At 42.4% G+C, this 13,147-nt stretch overlaps 1 protein-coding gene across 15 annotated transcripts in view; it reads left to right on the top strand.

The window, feature by feature from the left end:
- The window catches only part of BRD8 (bromodomain containing 8), a 39,012-nt gene that overhangs the window by 6,602 nt on the left and 19,263 nt on the right, over nucleotides 1-13,147 (top strand). For 2 of the 15 annotated variants that reach the window (XM_054488821.2, XM_054488820.1), the window contains exons 3-21: nucleotides 82-151; nucleotides 804-853; nucleotides 1,057-1,179; nucleotides 1,305-1,385; nucleotides 1,808-1,872; nucleotides 2,859-2,995; nucleotides 3,529-3,747; nucleotides 4,140-4,284; nucleotides 5,494-5,703; nucleotides 6,106-6,386; nucleotides 7,050-7,502; nucleotides 7,803-7,896; nucleotides 8,083-8,129; nucleotides 8,873-9,087; nucleotides 10,089-10,181; nucleotides 10,371-10,439; nucleotides 11,129-11,306; nucleotides 12,023-12,127; nucleotides 12,597-12,641. In XM_054488821.2, the coding sequence (XP_054344796.1) occupies nucleotides 82-151; nucleotides 804-853; nucleotides 1,057-1,179; nucleotides 1,305-1,385; nucleotides 1,808-1,872; nucleotides 2,859-2,995; nucleotides 3,529-3,747; nucleotides 4,140-4,284; nucleotides 5,494-5,703; nucleotides 6,106-6,386; nucleotides 7,050-7,502; nucleotides 7,803-7,896; nucleotides 8,083-8,129; nucleotides 8,873-9,087; nucleotides 10,089-10,181; nucleotides 10,371-10,439; nucleotides 11,129-11,306; nucleotides 12,023-12,127; nucleotides 12,597-12,641 (2,680 nt within the window). The remainder of the gene's footprint in view (nucleotides 1-81; nucleotides 152-803; nucleotides 854-1,056; nucleotides 1,180-1,304; nucleotides 1,386-1,807; nucleotides 1,873-2,858; nucleotides 2,996-3,528; nucleotides 3,748-4,139; nucleotides 4,285-5,493; nucleotides 5,704-6,105; nucleotides 6,387-7,049; nucleotides 7,503-7,802; nucleotides 7,897-8,082; nucleotides 8,130-8,872; nucleotides 9,088-10,088; nucleotides 10,182-10,370; nucleotides 10,440-11,128; nucleotides 11,307-12,022; nucleotides 12,128-12,596; nucleotides 12,642-13,147) is intronic. The other 13 variants (XM_054488816.2, XM_063665222.1, XM_063665224.1 and 10 more) reach the window with 10 other exon arrangements.

Below are 13,147 nucleotides of genomic sequence, written 5' to 3'. Positions count from 1 at the left end.
GAACTCCAAGCCTTGCACTCTCAGCATACCTCTCCTATTATTTTCTGCTTGGTGTGTAATAAAGCTTTCCTCATTTTATAGGGTATCAGTTAGCAGAGCAATCAAGCCCTTTGCAGAACCTGGCCGCCCTCCAGACTGGTTCTCTCAAAAAGTAAGTTCCCAAGCAAGGGCTCTTGTAGAGCAGTCTTTGGGTTGTAAAGTAGGTTCTCTACCAGGCCCTGACTTTTAATTACAAAGCTTTTATACCATGATGTGGGAAAATAGTGAGAATACCTTTTTCTTTTTCCTACTGTTTGCTAATCCATCCATATATGATCATAGTACACCTTTCTTATTGGTGTTGCATAACAGTTAAGAGCCCAAGCTTGGGAATTAGATCTGGGTTCATTATTACTCCATCTAAAAACTTTGGGCCATGATCCTCTGTTTTTACATTTGTAAAATAGAGATAAAAGAGTTGCTTCAGGATTGTTGTGAAGTTAATTGAGGTAATACATGTAAAACATTTAACACAGGGCCTTGCATGTGGTAACTACTTGGTAGATATTAGCAATAAATATTGGCAGTTAGGTTGCCTTTCCCCAAATGCACAAACTCCAGTCCATAAGACTGCCTTTTTCTGTGTCTTGTTTTGATTATTTTGAACTGATTTGATTATAAAGTTACTTGCCCTCCTAGTAAACCACTCCCATCTTACATATAGTTCTCTTCTCTAAATCTTACTCTAATCTCTTGAAACTTTGAAAGGTCATTTCTTTCCAGGCTTGCTCATCACATTTTCACTTTTTTTTTTTTTTTTATAGCATTGTGCTTCCCAGTACTCGGAACTTTTAGAGACCACTGAGACACCAAAGTGAGTACAAAGCCAGGTACTTCAGCCAAATTTCTTTAGTGGAGAGTATTTACTGAGGAATTCTGGTTTATATTTACTTATAATACTGGATGATAAAAAAATAGCAGAAGTTATCTATGATTAAGTGGTAAAAGCAAGTAGGAGAGGGGATAAATGTTCTGTTATTCGAATATGAATTTTTTTTTTTTTTCAATTTTGCACAGACGGAAACGAGGTGAAAAGGGAGAAGTGGTGGAAACTGTTGAAGATGTTATTGTTCGGAAACTGACTGCTGAGCGAGTTGAAGAACTAAAGAAAGTGATAAAGGAAACCCAGGAGAGATATAGGTACTTATCAGAGAGAATGCCAAAAGATTGAGAAAGACATAAGGGGCTGTCTTCTGGTACTGGTCAGAACTTTTAAAATATGGGATTAAAAAACCCAGTCTACCTACCTCTCTTTCTTCCTATAGACGGCTAAAGAGAGATGCAGAACTAATTCAAGCTGGACACATGGACAGCAGACTGGATGAGCTTTGCAATGACATTGCAATGTGGGTTATATTATATTGTTCTTGTGTGCTTCTTTCTTTTTACCCTCTTTTCCCCTCAAGTAATCTGGCTTATTTCCTCCAACTGCCATCCCTTTAGACTTGAGACAGATTCTGGAAGGGGAAAGCTGCAGAGTGGTTTGGTGGCTAGGAGGGGGGAGTGAGTCCTAGAAGGTAATATAATGGAACATTTCAGTATGAAAACATAACTTAGTTCTAACTTAAGAGTGGCTATAGTTTGCCTGGGTGAAGAACTGGGAGTTAGGCAGTATACCCCAATTCACTGTTTTGCTGGTTAGAATTCCTGTTTAGGCCTTTCTTCCAGAAAGTGCTGGCCTGGGAAAAAAAATTACTTTGTAAGGGTTCTGTGAACTCTGGGGAGGAGCCAGAGCTGTCTAACATCTAACCCTTAATTCCCTGTTCAGGAAAAAGAAATTGGAAGAAGAGGAAGCTGAAGTAAAGAGGAAGGCTACAGATGCTGCATATCAGGGTAAGCTGAACCTAGTATGCCTCTTTAGCAATTGATTGCACAGTACTGCATGCTAATGACAGTTGGACTGTTTTGTAACATAGAATCCATTGATTTAAATTTACTTGCAATTTTCTCTTCTACCAGAATAAAAACATCCCTTAATGTCTTAAGAAGAAACTCCTAGAACATGAGTTGTGCTCAGATCTCACTAGACCTTAAATTAACTTCAGGACACAAAGGCTTGATAAGATATTGAACATAATGTTTTAGAAGTCAAGGGCCTGTGAAAAGATTGAGAATAGCTCAGTCATTAGATGAGGGGAGAAATTTAAGCATTTACACCTCTAGGAATATATGCTGTGCGCCAGTGAGGTCTTTCCCTGTTTTTGTTTTTGTTTTTCCCCCAGGCGGAGTTTTGCTCTTGCTGCACAGGCTGGAGTGCAGTGGCGCGATCTTGGGTCACTGCAACCTCCGCCTCCCGGGTTCAAGCGATTCTCCTGCCTCAGCCTCCCGAGTAGCTGGCATTACAGGCGCCTGCCACCACGCCCGGCTAATTTTTGTATTTTTAGTAGAGACGGGGTTTCACAGGCTGGTCTCAAACTCCTGACCTCAGGTGATCCACCTGCCTTGGCCTCCCAAAGTGCTGGGATCACAGCCGTGAGCTACCGCACCCAGCCTTCCTGTTCTTAAAAGCAGAATATTAATAAGTTGCTAAAGAGAATATTAAAGGATGTTTAAACTACTTTCCCACTCCAAGGACCTTTGGGATAATTAAGTAGTTTGAGATTGTTAAAGAGTTTCTTAGTGTGAGAATTGCCCTTAGGAAAAATTAGGCTAAAAAGTTATCCATCTTCAGAAGTGTTAAAGCTTTCTAATCCAAACTCATTATGCTGCTTTAGTAACGCAACATTCCTATTTGTCCTTTATTGTATAATAGCAGAATAGTGTCAAGTTTCATTTATTTAATCTTGAAGATTTGGACATTGTTCTCTTTTATGTTCTAGCTCGTCAAGCAGTAAAAACACCCCCCCGGAGGTTACCCACTGTGATGGTTCGCTCTCCTATAGATTCTGCCTCCCCAGGAGGTGATTATCCACTTGGGGACTTGGCTCCAACCACTATGGAAGAGGCTACCTCTGGGGTGAGTATATTTCCATCTGTGGGAATTGATCAGTGAAGGGGCAATAAGCCGGCAGAGCTGAGTGATGAGGAAACCACTTTTGGCCTAGAGGCAACTTCCTCTCTTAATCTGAATGCTAAAGACTTAATTTACCATGTTCTGTGCTCTGAGATAAGAACAGACCTAAAAGCATTGAGGCTTTTGACCTTTTTGAGAGATAGGTAAAAAACTATTTTAAGGAATTGTTTCATGCTAGTCTTATGAAATTCCTGCTGAAATAAGGGACAAAATCCTCGTAAATGTAATATTGGTAGTGGGTAAGGAGTTCATAAAAGGCAGGTTGGGTGGAATGGTTCAGTCATTGTGGGTTTGAGTGGATGAAAGAGAAGATTGTGGGGAAGAAAAGTATGGCTAAGAGCAGGAGGGATAGAGGGTTTCTGGGCAATTCCACTCAGGACTAATAAAATAATAGTTAGACACACTAACCCATACGGATTAGTAGGGAACCTTCCATAGTTTGAGAAGTCAGATAAAGGTTCTCTGTTGTCTCTTAGGTAACCCCTGGGACTTTGCCGAGTACCCCAGTCACCTCGTTTCCTGGGATTCCTGACACCCTTCCTCCAGGCTCTGCACCCTTAGAAGCCCCCATGACCCCAGTAACAGATGATTCACCCCAGAAAAAGATGCTTGGACAGAAAGCAACTCCACCCCCCTCCCCTCTGCTGTCAGAGCTCTTGAAGAAGGGCAGCCTCCTGCCTACTAGCCCCAGACTGGTATGGAGACTTCTGTGGGTGTTTGAGAGCTGTGGTGATTTAGTACTTGGAAGGGAGTGCCTGGGACCTAAAATGTGACATGGGGAATAAAAGTTCAAAAGAGGAAAAGATCTCCTAATTAAATGTTAATTTTAAAAAAAATACAGTAAGTTGATACTACCCATGGGTCCTGAGGTATCTGAATCACAATTATTTTGGTTCTCTTCTCCAGAGAACTCTTGTCAAATAAGTTTTGAACATTATAGTTTAGAGTTTCCCTTGGGTCTTAAATTATTCTCTGTGGATATTAACTATTAGTTTTCATGAAGTCCGATCAACTGCTGGAGCTTTGTTGGGAAATGGTAGTAAAGGAAAGCTTGAGTGTAGCCTTCACCTCTATTCTTCCCTGGTAGGTCAATGAGAGTGAAATGGCTGTGGCTTCTGGCCACCTGAACAGTACAGGTGTCCTCCTGGAGGTAGGCGGGGTCCTTCCCATGATACATGGTGGGGAGATACAGCAAACACCCAATACTGTTGCAGCCTCCCCTGCTGCGTCAGGTAAGTTACCACTTTTCCTTTATCAACCTCAAAGGTGTTGAACTTGACATTGACTGACCTCAGTTTCACTGTTACTAAGCAGTTGTCAGTCCTAGATTTAAAGCCCAACTTTTTCTAACTTTTTTTTGGAGCTACTTTACCTGGTAAACAATGTAGTCTCCATATTATAAAGCCATCTATCTTCAAGATAGTGTAGCCGTGATTGACCACAGCATGGATATTGAGAGTAATATTGAGCTGCGTTCTTAGGGCTTGCAAAATCAAGGTGCTAGAGATCCCTAAGATTATAGAACAGTGGAATAAGATTTGGAACCAGAGAATTGGGCTTGAATCTCAGGCCTGCCACACATTGGTTTTGTGACCTTGGATAGGTAACTTAGCTTTTGAGCCTCAGTTTCCTTTTTTATTGTAACATATATACTTCACAAGGATGTGATGAGAATTTAATGAGGTAGAAAGTATAAAGCAGGGAAAGAAAAAAAGCTCCATAGAATACCATACAAACCTTATTGGTATTTGAATGGTGTTGAACTTGGGTGGTTTACAATATGCTGAACTTCAGCAGAAGTGACAGATTTATTCATACCAGTTTTTTGTTTCTTGGTGATTAATTTTCCTCTGAGGAAAAATTACCACCCTTTGTTTTTTTTGTTTTTTTTGTTTGAGACAGAGCCTCGCTCTGTCGCCCAAGCTGGAGTGTGGTGGCACGATCTTGGCTCACTGCAATCTCCACCTCCCGCGTTCAAGCAGTTCTCCTGCCTCAGCCTCCTGAGTAGCTGGGATTACAACACCCACCACCACGCCTAGCTAAGTTTTTTTTTTTTTTTTTTTTGTATTTTTTGTATTTTTAGTAGAGGCAGGGTTTCACTATGTTGCCCAGGCTGGTCTCAAACTCTTGACCTCAAGTGATCTACCTGCCTCGGCCTCCCAAAGTGCTAGCATTACAGGCGTGAGCCACTGCACCTAGCCTTACCACCCATTTTTTATATATGTTGTGTGTTCTGGTGCTTTGGTTCATTCCTAACTTGGAGGAAGATCTTAAGTAAGGTTAGAGAGAGTAAGGATATAGATGATGAACTTATTCAATGCAGGAGTTGCTGTCATCCTTTGAGACCATAAGAATTTTCTTAGTTGAGTCTTCAAGTAGCTATTGCTTCTTATTTATGTGCTTTCTTCTTACTTCATTTTGTGTACCTCTTTATATGTTAGGTGCTCCTACTCTTTCCCGGCTTTTAGAAGCTGGTCCTACACAGTTCACCACACCTCTTGCTTCCTTCACTACTGTTGCCAGTGAGCCTCCAGTTAAACTTGTGCCACCCCCTGTAGAGTCTGTGTCCCAGGCTACCATTGTCATGATGCCTGCGCTGCCAGCACCATCCTCTGCTCCGGCTGTCTCCACTACTGAAAGTGTAGCTCCAGGTGCGTCCCTGAGCAGCCACTAGGTCTAAAATTTCATTTTGAGCTTTAGTTAGAGAAAAATGACCAAGAGCATCAGCTCCAATTCAGATGCTGCTTCTCTGTTCTACATAGACATGTGCCATCTTTATCCTTAGAAATAAATATCCTTAGAAATAGATGTGAGAAGAGGTGGGTGGGCATTTATGTATTGCAGGAAGAGGCTAAGTATACAGATGTGAGCAGGCTTGAGAATATGTTCTCACCTTTCTAGATAAAACTGGGGAGAAGAAAACATAGGCACATGTTGATGACTCTTTCTGACCTTAAGTGTTTAGATATTTGACATCTGTCTGTAGTGCTGATGTGATCTCAAGCTTTGTACCCAATAAGCTTCTGAGATGGTTTTCTCTTTCTGTTATTCAGTGAGTCAACCTGATAACTGTGTTCCCATGGAGGCTGTGGGGGATCCACATACTGTGACTGTTTCCATGGACAGCAGTGAAATATCCATGATCATCAATTCTATCAAAGAAGAGTGTTTTCGATCAGGGGTAGCAGAGGCTCCTGTTGGATCAAAGGCTCCCAGCATAGATGGGAAGGAAGAATTAGATCTGGCTGAGAAGATGGATATTGCTGTGTCTTACACAGGTGAAGAGCTGGATTTTGAGACTGTCGGAGACATCATTGCCATCATTGAGGACAAGGTAACTATTCAGTGAAGCCCCAAAGAATCTCATGGGTCCTACATAGGCTTCTCTCCTTCAGCCTCACTTTGCTGCTGCTGCTGCTTTTTTTTTTTTTTTTTTGGAGGCAGAGTCTTGCTCTGTCATCCAGGCCGAAGTGCAGTGGCACGATCTTGGCTTACTGTTACCTCTGCCTCCCAGGCTCAAGTAATTCTTGTGCCTCAGCCTCCTGAGTAGCTGGGGCTACAGGCACATGCCACCACGCCTCACTAATTTTTTGTATTTTTAGTAGAGATGAGTTTCACCATGTTGGCCAGGCTGGTCTCAAACTCCTGGCCTCAAGTGATCCACCCACCTTGGCCTCCCAAAGTGCTGAGATTGCAGGCATGAGGCACCATGCTCGGCCGCTTTGCTTCTTACAGTAACAATTACTTAAACAACTCTCCTATTTCTGCCCATCTCCATCTTTGTAGCCCTTTGATGCTAACATACTAGTCATCTCCTCAGGCCTACCCATGTTAACTGGTTTGCACAGGACAGATGCCTGTTCATTGTTTGCCTCCACTACATGGAAAAAATGGAGCGAAAAGCTGCAGATTCAAGCCGTCACATTTGGTGCTAACAAAAAGTGAAGGACTTGGGCTTCTTTCTGTGACCTCAATAGTCTTGTGTTTTGTGGGACAGGTAGATGATCATCCTGAAGTGCTGGATGTGGCAGCAGTGGAAGCAGCACTGTCATTTTGTGAAGAAAATGATGATCCTCAGTCCCTGCCTGGCCCCTGGGAGCATCCTATCCAGCAGGAGCGGGACAAGCCAGTATCTCTCCCTGCACCAGAAATGACGGTCAAGCAAGAGAGACTGGACTTTGAGGAAACGGAAAACAAGGGAATACATGAACTGGTGAACATCAGGGAGCCCAGTGCAGAGATCAAGGTGGAACCTGCAGAACCAGAGCCAGTCATTTCAGGAGCTGAAATAGTAGCTGGAGTTGTTCCAGCCACAAGTATGGAGCCACCAGAACTCAGGAGTCAGGACTTAGATGAGGAACCGGGAAGTACTGCAGCTGGAGAGATTGTTGAAGCAGATGTTGCCATTGGGAAAGGCGATGAGACTCCACTTACAAATGTGAAGACAGAGGTACTTAATAAAGATCGGGGCTGGGGAGATGGAGGTTTATACCTTAGGTAAGAAGTGACAGCTTAGGCTTTTTGGTTTTCCAGTTGCATTCCTGAGTTCTGACATGTTTGATGGGTCCAAAGCCCATAGGCTGTGATTAGTGTTATATATACTTATTCTTGTTAAGGTGACCATTGGAGTCACGTTACATGAGTAGGACTTAGAATTTCTAATATGGTCTCATTATCATTGAAGAATAAAGTCATGTGAGCTATAGCGATTTACCAGTACTTAGGGTGTTTTTTCTTTTCTGGTTTTCAGGCATCCCCTGAAAGCATGTTGTCTCCATCACACGGCTCAAATCCCATTGAAGATCCTTTAGAGGCAGAGACTCAGCACAAGTTTGAAATGTCAGGTAAATAAAGTCGTCTTTCACTAACTTGAAATCATTTGCTTTGGCTTCTGAGGGATTGTGGGTTGTGGGCAAGTAGAGGAGGTAGAACAGGTCAGCATGTAAAGGAGAGCTGCAGGGGATTATGGTCCATAGGAAGGGGAAGGTTAAGGTGGAAAAATCTTCAGGTAGTCTTTCTCTCCTCTGCAGACTCATTGAAAGAAGAATCAGGGACTATTTTTGGAAGCCAGATAAAGGTATTTCAGACTTTTCTTTATTCCTCTTGCCATGTGATTAGATTTCCCTATAGCACTACTTTTTAATGAATTTCAGTAAAGTCGCATCTTTATTCTCTGATAAGAGACTGGTATGGAGTTGCGTGGGGAAAAGCTGCAGTAGACAGGCATAATGGGAGTACTATAGCAACAGGTGCCTCCCATATGAAACAGCTTGTGAATATCACACAGTCCTTAAGGAGCCTTGATACACTTAGAGTGATTTGGAGTGAATAAGGATACCAGAGCCAAGGAGAACATACAGGAATCAAGTTTGTTAATTAGACTATCCAAAGAGAATCATCCAGAGTTTTCTTTTTAGAATTATTAAAGCAGTAGTAACAGAGGCTTAAAGAATGTGATGTGAGCTTGCTCCATCAGATGAGACACAAAATAAAAATTATTTTTGATAACTTTGTACCCAGGGTCAGAGTTACTCTCGAGCAAGGGGAAAGAAGGAACGCCTCTTAGCTTAGTCTTAAGTAAGTAGCTTTTTTTTTTTCTTTCTTTTTAAAAGATCCTGGGTATCATTCTTTGTCCAGGTTCTAAATTACTTAAGGCAGTGTCTGTAAGTAGATGGTAGTGTAAGTGATAGACAGCTAACTCAGGAAACAGCGTGAGGTCATTTCTAGAACTAATTCTAACCCAAAAGACAGATCATGTTTAATGATGCTTTGCTGGATAGCTTTGCTTGCATTTGTTAACTGGGGCATACTGTATCTAAGGATGCCCCAGGTGAGGATGAGGAGGAAGATGGTGTCAGTGAAGCAGCCAGCCTAGAGGAGCCTAAGGAAGAGGATCAAGGAGAAGGCTATTTGTCAGAAATGGATAATGAACCTCCTGTGAGCGAGAGTGATGATGGCTTCAGCATACACAATGCTACACTGCAGTCACACACACTGGCAGACTCCATCCCCAGCAGCCCTGCTTCTTCACAATTGTGAGTATCTGAGATTCTTTCTTTGAGGCCAAGGCAGTGAAGGTGAGAAGGAGAGGATCTTTTCCTTCCTTCCTTCCTTCCTTCCATCCTTCCTCCTGTCTTTCCTCTTTTATTTTCTCTTCTTTTCCCTTTCCTTTCCTTTCCTTCTCTTTTTTCTTGTTCTCACTCACCCATGCTGGAGGGCAGTGGTACGATCTCAGCTCACTGCAACCTCCACTTCTCAGGCCCAAACAATCCTTCCGCCTCAGCCTCCTTAGTAGCTGGGACTACCAGCCTGCGCCACCACACCCCTGCTAATTAAAAAAAATTTTTTTAGTAGAGACCAAGGTTTGCCACGTTTTCCAGGCTGGTCTCAAACTTCTGAGCTCAAGCGTTCCACCTGCCTCGGCCTCCCAAAGTGCTGAGATTACAGGCGTGAGACACCATGCCTGGCCTTTTTCTTTATTTTTAAATTTTTATTTAAAAAAATTTTTTTAAGAGACAGGATCTATGTGGTCCAGTCTGGTCTTGAACTCCTGACCTCAAGCAGTCTTCTTGCCTTGACCTCCCAAAGCAGTAGAATTAGAGGCATGAGCCACCATGCCTAGCCTGATCTTTTCTTTAGTGTTTCCCTTTTTTGGCCTGGAATAAACAGTTGACAAGAAATAATTAGGGCTGGGCATGGTGGCTCACACCTGTAATCCCAGCACTTTGGGAGGCTAAGGCAGGAGGATCGCTGGAACCCAGGAGTTCGAGACCAGCCTGGGCAACACAGTGAGACCCTATCTCTACAAAAAAATTAAAAAATTAGCTGGGCATGGTGGTATGCACCTATAGTCCCAGCTACTTGGGAGGCTGAGGTGAGAGGATTGAGTCTGGGAGGTTGAGGGTGCAGTGAACATGATCACGCCACTGCACTCCAGCCTGGGGGACAGAGTGAGACCCTGTCTCAAAAAGAAAAGAGAATTATAATTTTTATTTTTTAACTTGTGCCTAGTGGAATTGCTGTATCTCTGTTTCAGCTCTGTCTGTAGTGAGGATCAGGAAGCTATTCAGGCACAGAAAATTTGGAAGAAAGCCATCATGCTTGTATGGAGAGCTGCAGCTAATCATAGGTGAGTCGGCTTTACCAGTCAGTAGGTTCATTTTCTCCTACTCTTCATTGTTGGTGACTAGAAAAAAGTCTGAGTAGGCTTCTGTGGAACTGCTGGTGTTAGTTCTTACTGCCTTCAGTTACTTAGAATAAGTTCCCTCCTTGCGCTTCTGGAGAATGTCAGTAATTGCACCTTATTCCTTTTGGACAGGTATGCCAATGTCTTCCTGCAGCCTGTTACAGATGACATAGCACCTGGCTACCACAGCATTGTGCAGAGGTGAGCCATGGTCCACCCAGCATGGTAACTTGCCTGAATTATAAGTTTTCCAGTCTTAGCGAAGTTTTGCTTTCGATAGAAAGTTTAAAGCAAGTAAGTTTATGGTTTTGCTGTAAGGGGCACTGAGTGCTAAACTGATAATTCCAGTGGCTGGATCACCACTCATAGTCTAAAAGAATAAATCTCCACCAGGAGCAGTGGCTCACGCCTGTAATCTTTGGGGCTGCTAAGTTGGGTGAATCACTTGAGCCCAGGAATTCAAGACTAGCCTGGGCAACATGGCAAAACCCCCTCTCTACAGAAAATACAAGACTTAGCCAGGTGTGGTGTCATGCATTTGTAGTCCCAACTACCTGGGAGGCTGAGGTGGGAAGGATTGCTTGAGCCTGGAAATTCGAGGCTGCAGTGAACCATGATTGTGCCACTGCATTACAGCCTGAGTGACAGATCCAGGCCCCGTCTCCAAAAAAAAAAAACTAAATAAACTCCCTTTATTACTTTTCTCAATGCTTATTATATAGATTGTTTCTTGGGTTAAGTGCATGTTTTGGGATAACGGGTTAGCATTTAAGTCCTGGCAGCTGGGAATTAAGGTATATATGAGAAAGTCTGTATGATAATGTATTTAGAGATCTAGGTGAGTCCTCTTTCCACCCCCACTGCTACTTACCCCTGTTCTTTTTTTTTAGGCCTATGGATTTGTCAACTATTAAGAAAAACATAGAAAATGGACTGATCCGAAGCACAGCTGAATTTCAGCGTGACATTATGCTGATGTTTCAGAATGCTGTAATGTACAATAGCTCAGACCACGATGTCTATCACATGGCAGTGGAGATGCAGCGAGATGTCTTGGAACAGATCCAGGTACTGTGAGGATACTTTGTGTTTCAGCAAGGATGAAATTAAAATAGTCAAGGGGAGGATTCATATTGATGCCAAGAAGGGTTGCTGTGGCTTTTATTTGGATAGCTATCAGGGACACAATTGAAAACATAATATTTTGTTCTTATTTTTATTTTCTTTGGTGTGGTGAAAGAGTTGTGATACAATATTCTACCTTTCTTGGGCAATTAATTGCAGTTTCATAAAGTTTTTAAATAAAATTTTTAAAAAATGGTGAATGTATATTTTTTAATTACATTAAGTGCCTGGTACATAGTAGGTGATCAGCAAATAAGAGTTTCTCCTTTCCTTTTCCCTGCTTTTATCCTGTGATTGCATTACCAGGTACTTTTTGGGGTGTTGAACTTGGAAGAATGTTGCAAATCTTTGCACAATTTGTCAAATTACTTAAATCGCTGAATGATCTTTAGTTCATTCTAGTTTTATTCTTTTTCTCATTCCTGGAGGATAGAGATTTTGATTCTATGTTATAGCAAAAAAAAGTTAGGGCTACTTGATTCTTTAGCATCCCTATCGCAACTAGAATTAAAACTTAATATGCTAAACTTCCAATCAGTCAAAATATATTTGAGCCAAAAGAGTACTATACAAAGTTCTATTTACAATGCTTAAAGTGTATTTAATTTGTCCCTACTAAATCAGGTCTCCATGGCCTACCCTATTTCTTCTCCCTACAGCAATTCTTGGCCACGCAGTTGATTATGCAAACATCCGAGTCTGGGATCAGTGCTAAAAGTCTTCGAGGGAGAGATTCTACCCGCAAACAGGATGCTTCAGAGAAGGTGAGGCGATCAGGAAGGAACCTGTGTGCCAGTGTTCCAGTAGTAGAAGTCTGAAGCATCCAAGGACCCTTATGTTACTACTTGGTATTGGGCTTCTAGATTCCAATGATATACAGACACATAGATCTTAGAATGATGGTGGTTTGCACCCATCTAAATGTTGAATAAGCCTGTTGTAACCGAAACGCCCAGTCACATGGGAGAAATCGTGAGTAGGGGAATTATTAATTCCTCTGGGAGAGTGCTCTCAAGGCGGGGGAAATGGCTTATCCTGCAGCAGTTGGGGACCATCAGTTTCTGTGCTAGAGGCGTAATGGACAGATTGCTTTTGGATCTCTTTCCTCTTGTTCTTGAGTTTTTAAATTTTGTCCTTGTGTGTGTGGTGCTTGTGTCTCTGTCCTGAGGTTTGGGGTGCTTGTGGCTGAGAGTTTCTGTGGAACCTGATCAGTGTTTGTTTGTCCTCTAACAGGACAGTGTCCCAATGGGCTCTCCTGCCTTCCTTCTCTCTCTCTTTGTAAGTATTGAATGGCTGCAAGGGGTGGTGTTGCCACAAAGATTCTCAGCTCTTAATGGGGGTGGGTGGCAGAGGGAAATCCAACATGCAGACTGTGGCAGTGTCTTGAACTTCTGTTTATTCAGGTCATTGAATAAGAAACTCTTTTCTTCTGCATTCTGTCTTTCTGCATGTGTGTGTGTGTGGGCTGGGTAGGGACTGTTTTTGAGATCACTGGGCTGAAATGTATTCTAGGGGTGAAGGATCTAGGATGTACCTGCTCGTCATTTCCTGACTTCACCTTTTACCAGTTCTTTTCTTAAGAAATTTAAAATTGGTCAGAGCAGGAGCTGCTAGCTGGCTTTTTAACAGTGTTTCTCATAATGGCAGTACACAGCACATAGTTTTTCTCTTGTCTCCTAAAATTAAGTTGCAAGACTAATGTAACAAACACTTAGTAAAATTTAAGCTAAAGAACTCAGTATAGGCTGGGTGTGGTGGTTTACGTCTATAATTCCAACACTTTG

The sequence above is a fragment of the Pongo pygmaeus genome, chromosome 4 (assembly GCF_028885625.2).
Source record: "Pongo pygmaeus isolate AG05252 chromosome 4, NHGRI_mPonPyg2-v2.0_pri, whole genome shotgun sequence".
NCBI lineage: Eukaryota > Metazoa > Chordata > Mammalia > Primates > Hominidae > Pongo > Pongo pygmaeus.
This window is presented reverse-complemented; position numbering and strand designations above follow the sequence as displayed.